The sequence below is a fragment of the Fundulus heteroclitus genome, chromosome 11, assembly GCF_011125445.2.
Source record: "Fundulus heteroclitus isolate FHET01 chromosome 11, MU-UCD_Fhet_4.1, whole genome shotgun sequence".
In the NCBI taxonomy this organism is placed as follows: domain Eukaryota; kingdom Metazoa; phylum Chordata; class Actinopteri; order Cyprinodontiformes; family Fundulidae; genus Fundulus; species Fundulus heteroclitus.
The window spans coordinates 8,735,913-8,755,309 of NC_046371.1; the positions used below are offsets into that span (position 1 = coordinate 8,735,913).

A 19,397-nucleotide genomic window follows, 5' to 3' on the forward strand; every position below is an offset into this window, starting at 1 on the left:
CATGATCCGGCTAATTGGGTTCTTCGAACACACCTGTTGTTTATGATTAGTATGGCTGGATTGAGTTATCTGAGACAACTGCGCGTTCATGCGTTTGTTTAAAAGGGGAAATGTATCGATAGTAGAAACAATGATCAGCAGTGCTATTGGCTGTTCAGCATGGCCAAAGAACGCCCACAGTTTTTTTCCCAGCAGAACACAAGCTTTTAAAAGAAGGTTATGCCGAATTTGAGTCAATTAAAACAACAGGGAACACCTCAAAGTCTGCTAAAACCAGGAGAGAGGGCTGGCAAACAGTAGGAGACAAATTAAATTGTAAATACTGTCCATGATAGATGTTTCTATCACTTTCTACAGTATGTATTTTTGCATTTTAATAATTTCATATTTACTTTGTTCTTTTATGTCAGAGCCTCCACAGGACCCACTAGAACATGGGGAAAAAAGTGAAGTACAAGAATTTTCTACAAAATGATAGCCTTTAATTATTAAACTGTATTTTAAAAAGCAACTTCTTCCTCTTTTTTAAAAGCCACTGTTAAATTATGTGTTTGTCTGTTTTTAACAGCCACCAATAAGAAGGCTTAAAAAAAAAAATCGGGTTCTTTTTACTTTTACATGTTTAACCCTTTTTCTTTTTTTTTTTCACAAAATGACTCAAGGTGCCATCTGTTCCCTATATTAATGGCATCTTCAACAAAAGAAAAAGTATTTTGACCTGAAAAAAAAAAAAAAAAAAAACTAAGAGGAGAAATTGAAATCCACAACGTGAAAAAGAGAAAAACTGCACTAGAGATCGAGTTGCTTCAAAAGGACGTTCAGTGTAAATTCTAATACACCATTTTACACATAGTAGTATTGCTGACTTTACATAACTATCTCTTACTGCAGGCAAAGGATGACTTGCTGACTTTTCTTTATAAATAATTGTTTAAGTAAAACGACAGGAACAAAGCATTATTTGTTTTGTCTTTTATTGAACGTAAAAAAAAAATGGTGTTCCACAATTCTGTCCCTTCCTCTGCCACTAGGTGGTCCAGGTGCGCTGGCTAGACACAGAATTCCCTATCTCCTCTGCTTCGATCTAATCCTGTTTACATGAAAAAACCTGCTCGGGAGCAGGCTCAACTTTGCGCACATGTTGCTATGACAGCAAGTCCGGGATGAGTTTCGAAGAACCAAATGATCCAAGATCATGCCAAATCGTCAACAATGAAATCCAGCTAACTCAGTTAGCGACGTACGAAGAACGGACCCCAGGTGACAACTAAAAACTGGAGCAGACTCAAAAAACACTGGACAGGTCAGGTAATCAGATATCAAGAAATGTGGATGGCTGTTACCAATGAGACAAGTGTGAAGTTCCGGCAACAACCAGAAAACTGAGGAGGGTTAAAATAGACAGATGGACAGGTAAAACCAAGTGACTCTAATTAACTAGGACAGGTGGAGGTAATCAGGGGAAGTGAAGGACTCACAAACAACAAAAGGACTCACACACTTCTCTAGGACTATGAAGATCTGACCTTGGATTGATGCCTAGAGAAGAAGGTTCTAGCTGCTCATGACCAAAGTGAGATGTATGAGACATTGCTTTGAATCTGCAAACACTATTAGAGGCTGCTGCATTTTTGATTGGGTGATGGTCTAAGATAAATAAATTATCTTATCAGCACCTGGTGGTGAGCTGGATTAGACTTTTGGGGAGGATGCCAGACAGATGAGGTCAGTGTTTCCCGCAGGAATTTGCTTAGGCGTAGCGGTGGGTTGGGGGGGGGGGGAGATGGGGTGGGGGGGGGGGCCGACGACACGTTATCCGCGGACCGACTCGCGGAGCGGGGGGTATTCATGTGTTTTTTTCACGCACGCGCAAAAGCAACAACAACAAACCGCGTGTTAACGTCACATTTTTTTTTTCTTTGGAATGTTGGCGAGGCGGCTGCCTCGCCAAGATAGCGGGAAACCCTGGATGAGGTACATCCAAGGTCATTATAGGGTGTTCTGAGAACCAATCATGAATTTGCAGAGACATCAAGCAAGGACTTTATTTTTGGATCAAATAAGTTCTGGCCAAGTGTTTGTTATGTGTCTTCTGAACACCCAAACTGGACCAGCGGCAGGTTCTAAGAACAGTTGAGATGTTAGTGCATCCCCTAATAAAGCTACAGGCTCAGCAACACATGCTGCTGGTCTTCCTGTGTTACAGATTGGAAGACATAAAGCACACATGCAGTCAGGGCAGTTTGCTTCAAACCAAATTACATGATCACAACAAATGTCTAGATGAACGCTGCTTGGATTAAAAATTGGCATAAACCACCTCATTCGGAGTACAATTTAATTCTGATTGAGCAGCTTAATCCTTTCACAATATTCAAATTGCCATGTTTATATGGCACATTTTTATTCTGATCAGCCCTTTATTTCAATTATTAATGGCCAGGTAAACATAGCTAGTGTAGGGTGTCATGGTGTTGCAATGGATTTAACTAATAATCTCACATTGTATGATTATAGATAAGAACAGCAGAACGTCTGAGGAATCCCAAAAAAGAGGTTAGTAGAATCAAATTTGATTTGATCAATATGAATGTAAAATTTCAGTCACAGAGGTTTAAATTTGAACCAGTGTATAAATACTTGAAGAGCACAATAAATTCCTATTGCCATTTCTTGAGGTTTATTAAGATTCATTTGATACATAAATATTAAAAGAATTGCAAGAATACATAATTAAAACATATTATATATTACTTTTCTTCGCTGTTAGAGACAATACAAGAGTCACAAACAAGTAAAGTTACGCCCTCTTTTTAATTTTCCAAAATTACTTAAGAAACAGAAACAGTGTTTGCATAATCTTCTAAATTTGTTTTAGATGTGACATCCCTGATCCATCTTTAACCATTTAAATGATAAAGATTAAGAATCCAAGCAGCAGATGGAGAAGGCCATGTCTGAAGCTAGATGCATCACTGGTTGTAGGGGTCGGTGTAGTTGTGCTGGTTGGAGTCGAGGGGGTCGATGTAGATGTTGGTGTAGTTGTGGGGGTCGGGGTAGTTGTTGGGGTAGTTGTGGGTGTCGGTGCAGTTGTTGGGGTCGGTGTAGTTGTGGGTGTCGGTGTAGTTGTGGGGGTCGGTGTAGTTGTGGGGGTCGGGGTAGTTGTGGGGGTCGGGGTAGTTGTGGGGGTCGGGGTAGTTGTGGGGGTCGGGGTAGTTGTGGGTGTCGGTGTAGTTGTGGGGGTCGGGGTAGTTGTTGGTGTCGGTGTAGTTGTGGGGGTCGGGGTAGTTGTGGGGGTCTGTGTAGTTGTGGGGGTCGGGGTAGTTGTGGGGGTCGGGGTAGTTGTGGGGGTCGGGGTAGTTGTGGGGGTCGGGGTAGTGGTTGGGGTCGGGGTAGTTGTGGGGGTCGGGGTAGTTGTGGGGGTCGGGGTAGTTGTGGGTGTCGGGGTAGTTGTGGGTGTCGGGGTAGTTGTTGGGGTCGGTGTAGTTGTGGGTGTCGGTGTAGTTGTTGGGGTCGGTGTAGTTGTTGGGGTCGGTGTAGTTGTTGGGGTCGGTGTAGTTGTGGGGGTCGGGGTAGTTGTTGGGGTCGGTGTAGTTGTGGGGGTCGGGGTAGTTGTTGGGGTCGGTGAAGTTGTGGGGGTCGGGGTAGTTGTTGGGGTCGGTGTAGTGGTTGGGGTCTGTGTAGTTGTGGGGGTCTGTGTAGTTGTGGGGGTCTGTGTAGTTGTGGGGGTCGGTGTAGTTGTTGCTGTTGGATCATTGCACAAACTTGTTGAACAGCAGGTAGGTCCGCTGCTGACTGAGCCAACATTTTCCATGAAAGGTAAACTACCCAAATTTGAAGCAGCTGCACATGTGTTTGGGGTTGCACAGCCCAGGGCTGGGATTGTGTTTGTGCCATCACTCACTGTTGACATAAAGAGCAGAGAATAGTTACTAAAACTGTTTACATTAAAAAACAATTAAATCAATAAAAAGTATTGGGACAAATGAGCATCATTCATTGTGGAGTCTGGCCTACTGTATTTTTTTCTAATGAATATACAATTTTGTTTTTCTCCAGCTTTGATAAATTGTACACTCCAAACTATAAAACCTGAAACTCACAAGTTGCTGTGATGCAGTTGGTCTCTTCTCCTGAACATGTTAGTGGGGTGGCGCACAGTGAAGTGGTGGGATCACAAACAATGCACTGAAGGGAGTTAGGTGTCTGAGCAGGAGGAGCTGAAAAAAAAAACACAATTGAGGAGAATCATCAACAAATACTAAATAAAAAAAGGAGGATCTGATTTATTTAAAACTCACAAGGCAGAGTTTGTGAGTTGCAGTCATCAGTGTTGCAGCACTCAGCAGAAGCAAATGCGCCTTGGGAACCCAAGTTGACTGAAAATCTCGCACTGCCTGTGGCCGGACACAATGAGGATGATGCACAGGCTTTGAAAACTTGTGTTCCTGAAGTTCCAGCTTGAGTTGCTGTAAAATGAAAGAACAGTTTATTGGTGCTGATAAAAAACACACAATCTCAGTGCAGAGAGTGCCTTCAAACATGAAGTGAAATGAGGTTAAGTAGAACAATACCTTGGATGGTAGCCGTTATGCACATTGTCTCTGAGCTACATGTTTGTGATACTGTGGTAGAACAAGACTGATCTGTGCAGGTGATACACTTTAGGGCTCCAGCTGCAACCAGGAGAAAGAAATAAATTAAACATAATTGTTTCAAACATGTAGAACCAGTAAAATGTTATTGGCCTTAAAAATCTAACACTGATTAGATTTTTCATGACATAAAATGTTTAATTGAAAAGACGGTATAAATAGTTTGAAACTGTAGGTATATTTGTTAAGTACCCAATATTTCATAGAATGTTTAATGTTCCTTTAGGTTTTAGGGAGAGTACATATTTTAAAACTTAATTTTTTATTGCAATAGTTGCAAAATTATAGATAGTAAATAGTGGACTATTACAAATATTTCAAGTAGGTCAAAATAAACCACAGAAAATGTGTTCCCAGTCGACAAAATAAACAGGGATTGATAAAAGAAAAAGTGTAAAAAATACAATAAAAAACAAATTTTGATTGATTAAGCTCTGGAGAAAATACATTTTTAACACCACAATCTGATGTATGACAATGTTCAAAAGAAAAAAGCTTTGTATACTGGAGAAAAGAATAGTGTTGTTTTTGATAATTGTGAAAACACAGAGATTGATGGTATTTAGAGAAGAACCAGAAACATCAAGACAGCCATATTAGATAACAGTAGAAGAGTTTCATCATAATCTTTGGCAAAACATTGAGTCTGTGGATGAAAAATTTTACTTATTTGTATCCAATTTCTAAACATTTATTTAATAAAAGAAAGCAGGGTTAACAAGCACAGCTGAAAAAATATGTAATATCTAATTCTGTTGTTTTCTCACTTTACAGACAAATAAAAAGCCCAAATGTAATAATAAATGTTACCTGTGCTGTAGAGCGCCCAGATAAGAGTGAGAGAAAAGATCAGCTTCATCGTGATGTTCAGGTGGATCCTGTAGGCTAGTTCTCCTGAATTCTGATTCTAAAAGCCCAGAGCTGCGCTACACTTTATATACTGCACAGATGACCTCAATGGAAAGGTGTGTTTCCATTTTCATTGAGCCACAACCCAAAAACTGATCGTTTCAGTCGTCAGAGCATCCTGAAAACAAGTCAACACACCTTGACACACCTTCTAAGAGATGTCATTATGTAATTGAAAATGGTCATTCACTACAATGAAACATATCATTAAATTATTCACATGTAGCTCCACCAAAACAGGCTTTCCCAAAACAAGTCCTGAACATTTGTCTTTCTTTCCATTGTTTCAGACGAGGCGTTGCTCTTGTTTAATGTCCAGTTGTCGAGCAGAAACCAACCAGCTGATTTTACAAAGCATATGACTTTTTTTCCAGAAAGTTTCCTCTAATCATAAAACTGTCATTGTTAAACCAAAATATTAATACCTCTGGTCATCTCAAAATTCTAAAGATTATTACCTTTTCTTAATAATCAATAGAAAAATCTGAATCAGCATCACAGTAATCACATAGTTATTAAAGTGTGAGTTTTTGTTTTGTTTTGTTGGTAATGCAAAACGCAAACATTGGACGAGAAACAGTCCATGTCAAATGGAGCTGGAACTTTGCAATTTACATACAACAACATAAAAACATAACATGCAACATACGACATAAAAAAATCAAACAATAAAGATCTGTTGCTTTAAGATTTATAAATATATCTATTTCCAGTTGATACTTGGACTGATACTGTCAAATTTCACAGCTATGTGGTCAACGGTTGCCTTTGAATGAATCTGCTTTTTAAATGAGCACCATCGTCATCGTCATGTTAGGCTCACATTCCCATTGAACAGCAATCATTCAGTAATTGAACAGAAACTAGCATCTGGAGACAAAAGCAGCAAGAAGTCCTTTGAGGGACTTTTGACAAATTTGTCACTGATGTAGTTGGAAATTAAGGTTCTAAAGGCAGTAGCAGCCATCCTCGTCACTGTTGCGTTTTTCTGCATACCCACATCATGAGACACCAAGTATGTGGAAGGTGTGGTGAATTTAAAATGAGGCTGCGCATGCGGAATAGTCATGCAGCTGTTATGACAGTGCCAGATCTAATAGATAACAAAGTTGGCAACACAGGCATTTTAACAGCCCCATCTTCCAAGTGGTTCAGAATTCAGCTGCTGGCATTATTTCCAAAATCCCCTCATTTCATCAAATCTTACACCAGCTCCCTATTAGATTCAGAACAGGATTCAAAAAGTTTATGTCGCGCATCTTTACATCCTCCTCTTCCATTCACTTTACCCTGCTACCCGTCTCAGCAACGCTTTCTCCAGCTCTGCTCCCAAACTTTCTCCCTGTGGACATCCACAATACTAACACTTTTTCCAACTTTAAAGTGACTTACCCCCATGTAAAAGCATATTCGTGCCCCCAGACAAATTTGGAAAAACTCCATCAAAGTGGGCGGGGATACACAGGAACGGGAGGGAAGGGGGCTGTGTTCAGCATTGGGGGGGGGGGGGGGGTGGTGAAGATAGGTTTTAGGTTGGACAGTGGACATTCGCGCTCACAGCACCCTCTTCCCGGCGGCCTCAAGACACTAACGGCAGAACAATTGGTTGCTTTCATGTAACTTGGCCAATAATAATAATAATAATAATAATAATAATAATAATAATAATAATAATAATAATAATAATAATAATAATAATAATAATAATAATAATAATAATTATTATTATTATTATTATTATTATTATTATTATTATTATTATTACTACCTATCCTCAGACCTCAGTTCAAGCTGCAATTCTGTTTCCACAGTTATCACACAGGTACTGTGCCAAAGTGAACATCTCCAATCAGATGGAAAGAGTCGGAGGATCTCAACGTGCAGCACGCAGGCAGAGCATTAACACCCCTGATGTGTGTTTGGAGAGGCAATGTCTTGTAAGGCTGTCATAAGATAACAAAACGTGATGTAGTTGGAGCTGGGAGGCTGCTTTTTTACTCCCAACCTTGATCTCTTTGTTTCCCCCTTTTCTCTCTGTCTGTCTTTCTGCCTGAAAGGAGATCTTTGGAGAACTTTCTTTCTCCGTTAAAGGGGACATAGCATACAAAATCCACCTTTTTGTCATGAGTCAGAAACAGAGGACCCTGAATTCAGCCAGACAAGCAAAAGGTTGTAATTAAAAAGGTGATTTATTAACAAAGCAAAAAAAAAAAAAAAAAAAAAAAAAGAGGGCACCAAGCCAAAAAGCAAAGAGGCAGTGTCCAAAAAACTTAAACAGTCCACAGCCAACAACCTAAAATAAACTGGTCAGAAGTCAGGCTGCTCTATTAACAAAAAGAGCAGAACAGGTCAAATAATCCAGGTAAAAACTATCAGAATCAGGTTGGGTACAGGCAGACATGCAAAACAGGATCAGACTTACCCCAGGCAGGAAAAACACAAACACAATGATTGGGCTGAGTGCAAGGAACAGAGGCAGGCATAAGTAGGGGAGTGAGGAGGTGAATGGAATCAAACTAATTAGACTAGGAGGAGCTGATCAGGGAAGTGGCTGGAGGTGGAACTGAACTACTGAGATGTGAAAACAGGTTAAACTAAAAAACAGCTCAAGAACCAATCTGAAACACAAAATAAATGACAAGACCCAACCTAAGATGGAACTCAAACCAAGACTGAAACAGGACACAAGCTAAAATAGAAAACAAGAACCTAAACCTAAACCTAAAAACCTAAAAACAGAAATTAAAACTAAGGCAGGAACTCAAACTATGACACTTTTAAGCCCTTCAAGGCATTTTATTTTGTGCTTGGGACCTTTGGAAGTTCTGAAAAGTTGAGTTTAGTATTCCAAAGTATTTAGATATCTTTAGATTGTTTTTGGGTCATATTTTTCAAGCCATTCAGATTTTTCTGTTTTCTGTTACGTCACAGCTTTTTTTTTTTGCGGAATGTCTAAAATAGGTAATAGACATCCCACCATTTTTCCGCCTTGCTTAGTTGTCGCTTCAATTCTGTAATCCAAACTCAAGGATGCCAAAGCATGTGGATAAGTTGTTGGGTGTATTAACCCACACAGTCCTTTCATTATCAGAATGGCCCCCGTTATCACAACCTTTCGTGGAAGAAATTATTTTTCAGTGGGGAAAGTCCTCCACATTTGAGTGAAGCACTTCCAGGACCGCTGCTTTTTCCCAGTAATGAAGAGGGATTTGCCCAGAGCAGTAAGCTGCTGATAATTGAAATTTCAGCAGACTTTATTTTAGATAAGGTCAAGTAGACAAGCAAACAATGGCACAGGAGCAGCCCTGAATGAAGGGTAGGGCCACGCTTGAAATCTCCCTCTCAACCGTCATTGCTTGCAGCTTGTGGGTGGCTCAAACACATAATGGTGAATGAAAACGTCTTCTGCTGACATTTTTTAATACATTTGGTGGGGAAAAAGTTTCCCTTGTGCAAGATAGAAGAATCCGGCATGAAACACCACCATAGGTGGGGTGCAAAGGGCCGCATCAAAACAACTTGAAAAAGACGTGGTCTCAGAGGCTGCTTCTCTTGAGCTTCACTGACAAAGAATTCAGACCAAAGTATTGCAGTTCCACTTTATAGATCTCACAATGGAAAAAATTCACTTCTGCATCTTAACCCATCCCCTTGGGGAGCAGTGTGCTGCCACTGTGTGGCACCTGGGGAGCAATTGGGGGTTAAGGGTCTTGCTCAGGGACCCAGAATGGCAGCTTGTGGGAGTTGAACTCAGAACCTCTGGGACCGAAGCTCTGTGCTCTAACCACTCGGCCACCACTCCCCCCTTATATAGACCACAACTGTAAGAAGGAATTCAAAAGCATGATATTTGCCCATTAGGAACTGATTTTTTTTTATTTACTTAAGTTGTATTTTGCAAATATGAAACAATGTTTGATATGTAACATTTTGATGCCACTGATTTTGAACTGCACGTTCCTATAAAGCAGAGACTGACTGATTTATTTGTGGTTGCACACTGCAAATCTGTTCAAATGACACTGCAGAGCTCCAGCTGGAATCATAAATGAACTGATAGCAGATAAATAAACCACAGAAATAAATATTCTTGGGTATTTAAAGGCTGTCAAATTCACAAATGCTATAAAATGGTAAATGGACTGAACTTATATAGCGCTTTACCAGTCATGCTGACCACCCAAAGCGCTGTACACTATAGCCACATTCACCCAGTCGCTCTCACTAACGCACACACATTTATACACCGAGACACAGCTCGGTAGGCAACTTGGGGTTAAGTGCCTTGCCCAAGGGCACATCGACATATGGCAAGGGGAAGCTGGAATCGAACCCACAACCTTCTGGTTGCCAGACAACTACTCAACCCATCAAGCCACAGTCGCCCATATATATATATATATATATATATATATATATATATATATATATATATATATATATATATATATATATATATATATATATATATATATATATATATATATATATATATATATATATATATATAAATACATACACATCTTTCTTTCATTTGTCTTTAGCATATCTCTTATGATCCCTGGGTGTTTTTCACCTCTTCCTCACTTGATTCTGTCTGCCGTCATCCTTATCTTTCTCTTCCTCACTCCTGTCAACATCTTCGTCTGAACCCTAAATTAAACCCTAAATTTAAAAGTAAATATGCACATCAGATTGAAAATGTAACACTCTTGAAAATCACACCCACAAACTGATGCAAAAAGATCAGCACGTTGCGATTTTATGCCTACATGTATGTCAAACCTCAACTCTCCACCTTCCTGTGTTTGATGCAAAAGCAGTCTATGTTTAGCAAGCACGGTGCACAGCTAAGGGACGAGGCTTAAACCAAACTATCCGAATTTAAGTATAAACAATGACAAGTTAAAATAGGCTTTTTCTTTACATCAACATTCTTCCTTTGCTTTCAGCTTCACTTACAGTTTTACTTTTTAAAATAAATCAATCTTCTCTTCTGCCTTTTTCCTCTCTGCATCTCACTGTCTGGCTAAAAGAACAGGTTTGATAGTAACCATGTATTTCATCCCAGCTTGTCATGAATGCAACATAAATGACAAAACCCCAAAGTTATTTTAAAAAGAATCTGCTGGTGGAGATCATCCAGGTCATGGTCATTCCAAAGAAAGTAAAAAACAAAGCAACTGGACTTGTTTTTTGTAGTTGAAGACATTTCGCCTCCTCTCCAGGAAGCTTTCTCAATTCAAAAAGTCTGGAGTAATGTGGAGTAACAAGCTTTTTACTACTGCCTAACAAAGGCCTTGTAATAGCTTAGATAACATGCAAATTAAACTGAAACAGGTCCACCCCTTAGTAATGGGCAGTCATTAAAGCCATTAAGCCAGCAGATTGAACCGAAACTGGTCCACTCCTCTGTAACGAGGAGTCGTTAGGGTTGTTATTGGCCTGACTTAAAGGAACGATGTTTTGATCACCCATATGAGAGTGAGAACTGAGGTGATGATTGGCCGGAATTAATTCTATAGCTGAGTTGTAAGTTTTTGAGAGTTGGCACTTAAGGCCTCCTCCTCTGTTTAAGGTTGGTTTTTCTCTCTTAACGTAGATGGCTTTCTTCACACTCCTTTCAAACCATCTGTCTTCTTTGCCCAAAACGTGAACATTTTGGTCCTCAAAAGAGCGTCCTTTCAACTATTTTATCTACATGTATCTTCCATGTAAGTTTTTTTTCAAACCAGATACCCAAATATTTAATTGGATCCTTCCTACAATATCCCCATACAATTGAGATTTACATTATTGTTTAATTTCATATTTGTAAAAACAACAAATTTAGACTTAGATGTTGAGAATCTAAAACCCCATTCTAAAGCCCAAGCTTCTACATTATGTAATGCTTCTTGTAGTTTCCTATTTACAAATTCTATATTTTTCTCCCTCTTCCAAATAATGCCTGTGCGCCCTACATCTGCCTACCTGCTCCCTTTGTCTGCCAAGCCTCTGCTCCCTACGTCTGCAAGTTCCAGCTCCGCCGTCCACCTCCAGCCATCTCCACCATTTCTCTGCAGCAGCCTGGTGTACAGCCTTCTGGTTCTTCCTGCCACTATTCAACCTTTTGAATAAAAACTCTTTAAACATGGCTCTATGTGTGGCTGATTTCGGGTTCAGATCCTAAAACCCTGACACTGTTATTTACCTTTTTTTTTTTTTCTCCATAATTTTAGCTATACATGATGTTAGAGCTATTGGTCTATAAGTTTCAGCTGAATTAGGATATTTACCAGGTTTACAAATAGGTATAATGATGGCTTCTTTCCATTTATCAGGTAACATCCCTTCATCCCACACATTATACAATTCTAACAATATTCCTTTACTTACATCACTAAGATTATCATACAATAACTAATTTGATCATTCCCAGGAGTTGATTTACTGGAATTCTTCAATGCTTTATTTAATTCTAACAAAGAAAACTTCATGTTAATAAAATCCTTACAATCTTTATCATTATGAACTAATTCTATATTTTTCTGTAATGTCATTTCACATCCTCTTTTTTTCTTTATTTAGATTATCTGTGCTATGTATATTTGCAAAAACCTTAACTAATAATTTAACTTTACCTTTATCTATTGTAATATTTCCATTATCTTTTATTACTGGGAAAAATATTCTTTTGAACTTCCTCACATTTTTCTAATAGCATTCCAAACCCTGTCTAAAGCAGTATTTTTCCCCAAAGATTCACAATATTTCCTCCTATAATCCCTGTTAGAATTTGTTATAGTTTTCCTAACTTCTGCCTGTTTACTTTTATAATTAACTAGATTTTGGAAGCAAATAATTTTCTTATGTGTTTTAAAAGCCTGATTTTGCTGTTTAATTGCTGTTGAACATTCTGGCGTCCACCAAGGAACTATTTTTTTTTTTTCATATACCACTACTTCTAGGAATAAATATGTTGGCTGAATTAATAATACATTTACTAATTTCTAAATTTAATTCATTTATCGGTTTACTTAATTACATTTTTCATATTAATCATCACTTTAAAACTATCCCAGTTTGCTTTCCCAAATGTTCACCTCCCCTCATTTTCTACCTGGTCCTCTTCTATATCTATTCCTATCCTGACAAAAAATGGATAATTAAATACTCTCCAGCTGCAACTATCAGCAAAAGGTTGAGAAACTAAGGTCAGATCAGTAGCTGATTCCTTACCTCTTACTAAGTCTATCCGAGTGCCTACCCCATTATTTAATATTACCAATCCCTTTCCTTCAATTATCTCTTCTAAAATTCCTGCATTATAATCATCTTGACCTCCCCATAAAGTGCTTTGTGCATTGAAGTCCCCACACCAAACTATTTTCCCTCTCCAGTGTTCTAAGATTGTTTTAAGTTTTAGCTATTCAAATTGTTTGCAAGGATTGTAAAAACTCCCTATTTTAATATTCCCATCATTTGTCCAAATTTCTACAGCTATAAGTTCTAAATCTGACATTATTTGGAGCTGAATAAATTTAATGTTTTCCTTTATAAATATGGTACATCCTTCTCCATTCCCACTTAACCTATCTTTACGCAAGAGTAACCATGAATACTACTCCCACTGTAATGATGGCTTGAGCCATGTTTCCTGAATGCATATTATATCTGGTTTTGTATTTAGATTATTAATGAAACCTTTAAATTCCTGACCATTTGCCATTAGACTGCGAGCGTTCCATTGTAGTAACTCCCCCGTGAACATCCAGGGGCAGGACACAGAAATTGTGGAGAGTTTCAAATACCTGGGTGTTCACATCAACAATAAATTGGACTGGACTGACGCTCTGTATAAGAAGGGCCAGAGCCGCCTCCACATCCTGAGGAGGCTGACGTCCTTTGGAGTAAGCAGGCCCCTGCTTAAGACCTTCTATGACTCTGTGGTGGCCTCAGACTTAGACACTCTGTTTGTAAAAAGGAGCGCTACCACAGGTCATTCATTCCTGCTGCTACCAGATTATACAATGCTGCAAAATATCTGTAACCATAACTGTAACTATAACTATAACTGTAATAACCAATGTGCAATAACTAATGTGCAATCCTATTTAATACACTGTGCAATAATCCTGAAAGAAGTGACTTCTGCTGCTATTACCACCTGAATATATGTCAATACATATGTATATAAGTCACCGTAAATGTACATAAGACATCCTCTGCCTTATTTATATATTTGTATTTCTATTCTTATTTTCTTATCTACTGATTTTTTATTTATTTTTTATCCACTGTATAAACGAGGACACAATGTATATAACCGATGCACCTTGTCCTACTTTGGCACCTTCTTCTGATTATTGATCATTGAGCCGTTGTGACGTGAATTTCTCCAATGTGAGATCAATAAAGCCTATCTTATCTTATCTAATCAATGTATGATATATGCAAGAAAAGGAATCAATTTGTCTAATGTAATATTACACTGATTATTGTCTGCCACTCTCTTCCTTTCATAATTTGTTTTTGGATCATCTTTATTTTTGACTTCTTTCACTGCTTAAGCATAAGTAATTCTTTTATCAATTTTAACTTTTTGGATTTCAGCTGCCTCTTTTCTCACCATGCACCCTGCATATGCTGCAGTATGACTTCCTCCACAGTTACAACATTTAACAGAATTATTTCCACACTCACCATAAGGATGTTCACCTCCACATCTACATCCCTTTACAAATATTTGCAGTATGTATATATCTTTGACATTTATAACATCTGAGAGGTGGTGGAATATAAGCTCTTACATTAAAGCTCATGTAAGCAATCATTAGCCTCGTGAGACCACCTTGATCTCGCGAGCTTTCAAGGTTTCACTCGCAGATCAGTCTGGCTACTCTCCGTTAAAGAAAATTTGGAGCCGTTCACCAAACGAACGTCCAATCAGCGTTGGCTTTGAGGCGGGTTGAGGTGTGACGCAACGGGAAGCGCGACAGTTCAGTCTAAACAACATGGCGGCTTCAGCCGATGAAACTAGCGTTAGCGTGGCTATCGAGCAAGTTTTATCGGAATTACAGAGTATTTCTCTGCTGAGCTAACGAGCCTTTACCTGCAGCAGCAAGAGTAGCTTGGCTTGTGGTTGTGAATCTGATTGGTTTATTTGGCCCATCTATCACCAACATAGGCCAATCAGCTAACCAGTATTTTCGCCCCTTCCCAAAATTACTTCAACGGAAGGTCTCCAGATGGATATGCGGAGCAAATCTATCTGGCGGAGTCAGGTAAAGCAATCATCACCTTATCTTTGAAATCCAAAAGAACAGATGTACTGTCCATTTTCTCCCCATTCCTAAAAGCCTGTAGTCGTTTGATGCCTGTAACCTCTCCAAGTTTTCTCCTGATATTACTCCTTTTACTCCTCTTTCTTCCCCAACTACCTTTCTTTCCACCACTTCTTTTTCACACACCATTTGTAGTTTTAGGGCCTTATGCTTTTGTTCAGCATTTTTACAAATGATAAATAGGCTTCAATCCCTTAAGACTTTAGCTAGTTCTACATCTCCAATAATTTTCTTTAATCCATTTGACAAAGTGATAGGACTTACTCCAATCATATCCTGTCCAGTCTTAAATTTAAATATACCTTTAAAGTCTTCCATCATTATATTCTTTCTTGTTTCAACTCTTTCTTAATCATCTTCGAGATCTTTTACCAGCATTTAGTCCACTTTTTACTTTATCTTTTCCCCCTGTTCTATTTTCTACCATAGACCATCCTATATCCATATTTTCATCTTCCGAACACCCCCCCCCCCCACTACAACTAGCCATCTTCTTGATCCACTCAAAATCCAGATTTTGCCAAAACCAACCTTTAAATTCAACTTATTATTCGCCAAACAATCTCCAGTCGGTCAGTTGAACTGCTAGCTGGTTAGCCACCTTCCGCTCCCGAGTCTGCATCCAATCATGTTTGGACAGGTGAACTATGAAGGCTCTTCTTCGAAAACACCAGCAGAGGCAGGCAGCCAATCAGTAACAAGAGATGACGCAACAGGAGGAACGTTCCCAAAAATACTGAAAGAAAGACAACCATACAAGGACAGAGGCAGTAGAAGCCTGGGGCTGCAACACATGGGTCTGGGTGGAACAACTGTGAGACTGCTAAATTGTGTTAATTACTTAATTAAGCTAACAACATTTAGTCTTTAAATATTCTTAGGTCCCATTCCCTGCCCAGTGCGTGCTCCCAGTGCAGGGGAACTAGATTTTGTTAGATACCTACCTCCACACCACCCCTTTTTAAATCATCTGCCTAGCAATTTTTCCCTTTTTTATCCATGTTATAAAAAAAAAAAACAAAGAACTCACTGATAAACACATAAAGACAAGTTGTAGACAATCATTAGCCAGACTGTTTCAAGGCTGGTGTCCTGCTTCAAGGAAGGACATGATTGAGAGAGGAAGCAGGTATCCTCAAAAGGGTGGGTCTGAAACCCAATCATCAGGAACAGTGTAGGAGTAAAAGACACCCACATGTCCCACGGGTGTAACAGCTGGTTTGAAAAACGTAGATAATCTGGTACAGACCAGATACACGGCAAATCTGAGAGACATTTTTTGTGTCACAGTTGTGGCTATAACAGAACGAGACTTGTGCATCCCTGGTTTGTTTCTTCATTGAAGGTATTTATTCTAGCGACATGAGTTATCACTCTTTGCTGTAACGGTTCTTTAAAGTGCAGTTTTGCATTATTAATAAATGTTTGTATTGCAATTAAATTGGCAATGAGGAGTGACAATTGTCAACAATTAAACTCAGTAAAACAGAGACTCCCATTATTGCACCAGATAGTGTTATTCCTAGCATCAAACAGCACCTAGGCAATTGTAGCCTAGGAGCAAAATCTTGCTTGAGAAAACTAGGAGCCATTTTTGATGAAGCCATGTCTCTAGAACACCATTAAAACAAATACCTGCTTCCTTCAGTTAGCACAATATTTCTAAATGCTGAACGATGGTCTGTAAAAATTAGCTTAAGAAGGTAATCAATACTTTTGCTTTGTCTTGTTTAGAGTGCTGTAATTATGTTCCTCTGCCTGAACAAAAGGGAGCCGACCCGTCTAAAGCTGGTGCAAAACCCTGCTGCGAGGATCTTGATAAACACTAACAGAAGAGCCAACATTGCCCCTCTTTTAAAATCTCTTCGCTGGCCCCTTGTAGCACAGAGCACACATGATAAAACTCTGGTTTTGTCATTCAGAGAGCAGCTTGGGCTGGCCCCCTGCCTACATCTGGGACTGAATTCAGCTTTACACTCAGGCTCATAGCCTGAGATTCTCAGACCAGAATCTACTGATGGTCCCTCGAATTCGCTTTAGGACCAGAGGAGAGACATCGATCCGAGCTGCTGGACTAAGAGTGTGGAATGAAATAACACATTACCTGCAATCACCAGACATATGAAAGCCCGCATAGAGTTTGCCAAGAAACACACAAAGGACTCCCAGACTATGAGAAATAGGATTCTCTGGTCTGATGAGACCAAGATTTAACTTGTTGGCATTAAGTCTAAGCGGTATTTGTGGAGAACACCAGGCACTGCTCACCACCTGCCCAATACAATCCCGACAGTGAAACATGGTGTTGGCAGCATCATGCTATTGGGGTGTTTTTCAGCTGCAGGGACAGGATGACTGGTTGCAATTGAAGGAAAGATGAATGCGGCGGAGTACAGAGATATCCTGGAAGAAAACCTCTTGCAGAGTGTTCAGGACTTCGAACTGGGCCGAAGGTTCACCTTCCAACAAGACGATGACTCTAAGCACGCAGCTAAAATAACAAAGGAGTGGCTGGGCCATTCCTTACTGGCCCAGCCAGAGACCTGACTTAAACCCAATTGAGCATCTCTGGAGAAACCTGAAAATGGCTGTCCACCAACATTCACCATCCAACCTGACGGAACTGGAGAGGATCTGCTAGGAAGAGTGGCAGAGGATCCCCAAATCCAGGTGTGAAAAACTTGTTGCCTCATTCCCAAGAAGACATATGGCTGTGCTAGCTCAAAAGGGTGCTTCTACTTAATACTGAGCAAAGGGTGTGAATACTTTTGACCATGTGATATTTCAGTTTTTCTTTTTTAATACATTTGCAAAAATGTCTACATTTCTGTCTCTCTTCTGTCAAGATCGGGTGCTGAGTGCACATTAATGAGAAATAAAATATTTTTTTTTTCAGCAAAGGGCTGCAATGAAACAAAGAGTGAAAAATGTAAAGGGGTCTGAATACTTTCTGTACCCACTGTATATCTTATAGTGACACCTTGTGGCCATTTATGCTTTATTTTGAAGCGGGCCATTTTTTCTTTATCGTGTGTTTATCATGCTGCACTCCCTGTTCCTTTCCAAGCACAACGTCACAGTGTGAGCTCCTGAAGGAGTCACAGGGAAAACTTTAAACTGGAGCCCTTGGAAAGCAGAATTAGGTATAAATATCCTCAAATGGGTTTTGTAATTAGAACGTTAATGTGTTTATTCAAGAAGAGAGGTAATACTGTTTTTTATTTTTTTAACAGTAAAACAGCACATTCTGCAGTGTTCTTTATGAGCATTACTCTGTTTTATTTAAAGAAACATTTAATACATTCTTGTGTTTTATATTTATTCATCAAAGCTTTAAAGGAGCTTTTTATGTACGTTTCATTGTTAATAATCCTCTTAAATGACTACAGGAGCAACAATCTTGTACATTTTCTGTTTTGTACTACAGTTTTCATGCCGTTTTATGGGGAACAAGGAAAGGATTCAATATTTGTTTTGTATGAGTAAGATAAAATATTACTTATCAAGAAGGATAAGGTTATGAATTCTACAATAAGGGTGACATATTTGGGTGTCATTTTAGGCAGGCAAATACTGTAGGTCTCTGTAATATACAACAAAATCAGAATCAGAATCAAGTTTAATCACCAAGTATGTTTGCACTTACAAGGAATTTGACTTGGTGTTGATGGTGCAGACAAAAAATAAGAATACAGTAAAATAAGAAGTAACACTCAGACATACACTCAGCAGACTGTGCGTCAATGTAACGCAGAAGCTAGTAAGTCCTGAGCGGGGGAGAGAGACAGTGTCCAGATTCACGGGTGGCTCTTGGCCTTGTTCATAAGGCTGGTAGCGGATGGGAAAATTTTTTTCTTGTGGCGTGAGGTTGTGGTTCTGATGGACCACAGCCTCCTGCCAGAGGGAAGTGACTGAAATAGTCTGTGACTGGGGTGCGAGGGATCAGCCACAACCTTCCCTGCACGCTTCAGGGTCCTGGAGGCGTACAGGTTCTGGAGAGATGGAAGATTGCAGCCAATCACCTTCTCTGCAGACCGGATGACACGCTGCAGTCTGCCCTTGTCCTTGGCGGTGGCACCAGCGTACCAGGTGGTGATGGAGGAGGTGAGGATGGACTCAATTATGGAGGAGTAGAACTGCACCATGATTGTCCTTGGCAGGTTGAATTTCTTCAGCTTCCTCTGCTGGGCTTTCTTGGTGAGGGAGTTGATGTTCAGCTCCCACTTTAGGTCCTGGGAGATGATAGTTCCCAGGAAGCGGAAAGACTCCACAGTCTCAATGGTGTACAAATTCATTTGAGCCATGATGAGAGGAATAAACAGAAAAATCCGTGCTAGATTAATTTGTTCCCATGGGAACAGGATATTTCTGACAGCTGAAATATTAGGTTCTGAATTGATAGTCCTAAAAATACATTTTTCTCTTTTTAAAAGAGAGGGAATATATTGTCATACTTTAGCGATGTTTTGATAGAGGATTATGAAAAATACCTACATAATACATTTGC

The 19,397-nt window shown here is 39.4% G+C and overlaps 1 protein-coding gene across 1 annotated transcript; it reads right to left on the reverse strand.

The window, feature by feature from the left end:
• Positions 1–2,972: 2,972 nt before the first annotated feature.
• On the reverse strand, positions 2,973–8,007 carry LOC110367250 (mucin-2-like). The gene is made up of 7 exons (XM_021312472.2): positions 7,987–8,007; positions 5,466–5,682; positions 4,575–4,676; positions 4,302–4,469; positions 4,104–4,220; positions 3,089–3,903; positions 2,973–3,002 (listed from the first exon to the last, which is right to left on the reverse strand). Exons 2-7 carry the CDS (start codon positions 5,512–5,514, stop codon positions 2,973–2,975), a joined length of 1,281 nt encoding a protein of 426 aa, XP_021168147.2. The 5' UTR covers positions 5,515–5,682; positions 7,987–8,007.
• Between the last annotated feature and the right edge of the window lie 11,390 nt (positions 8,008–19,397).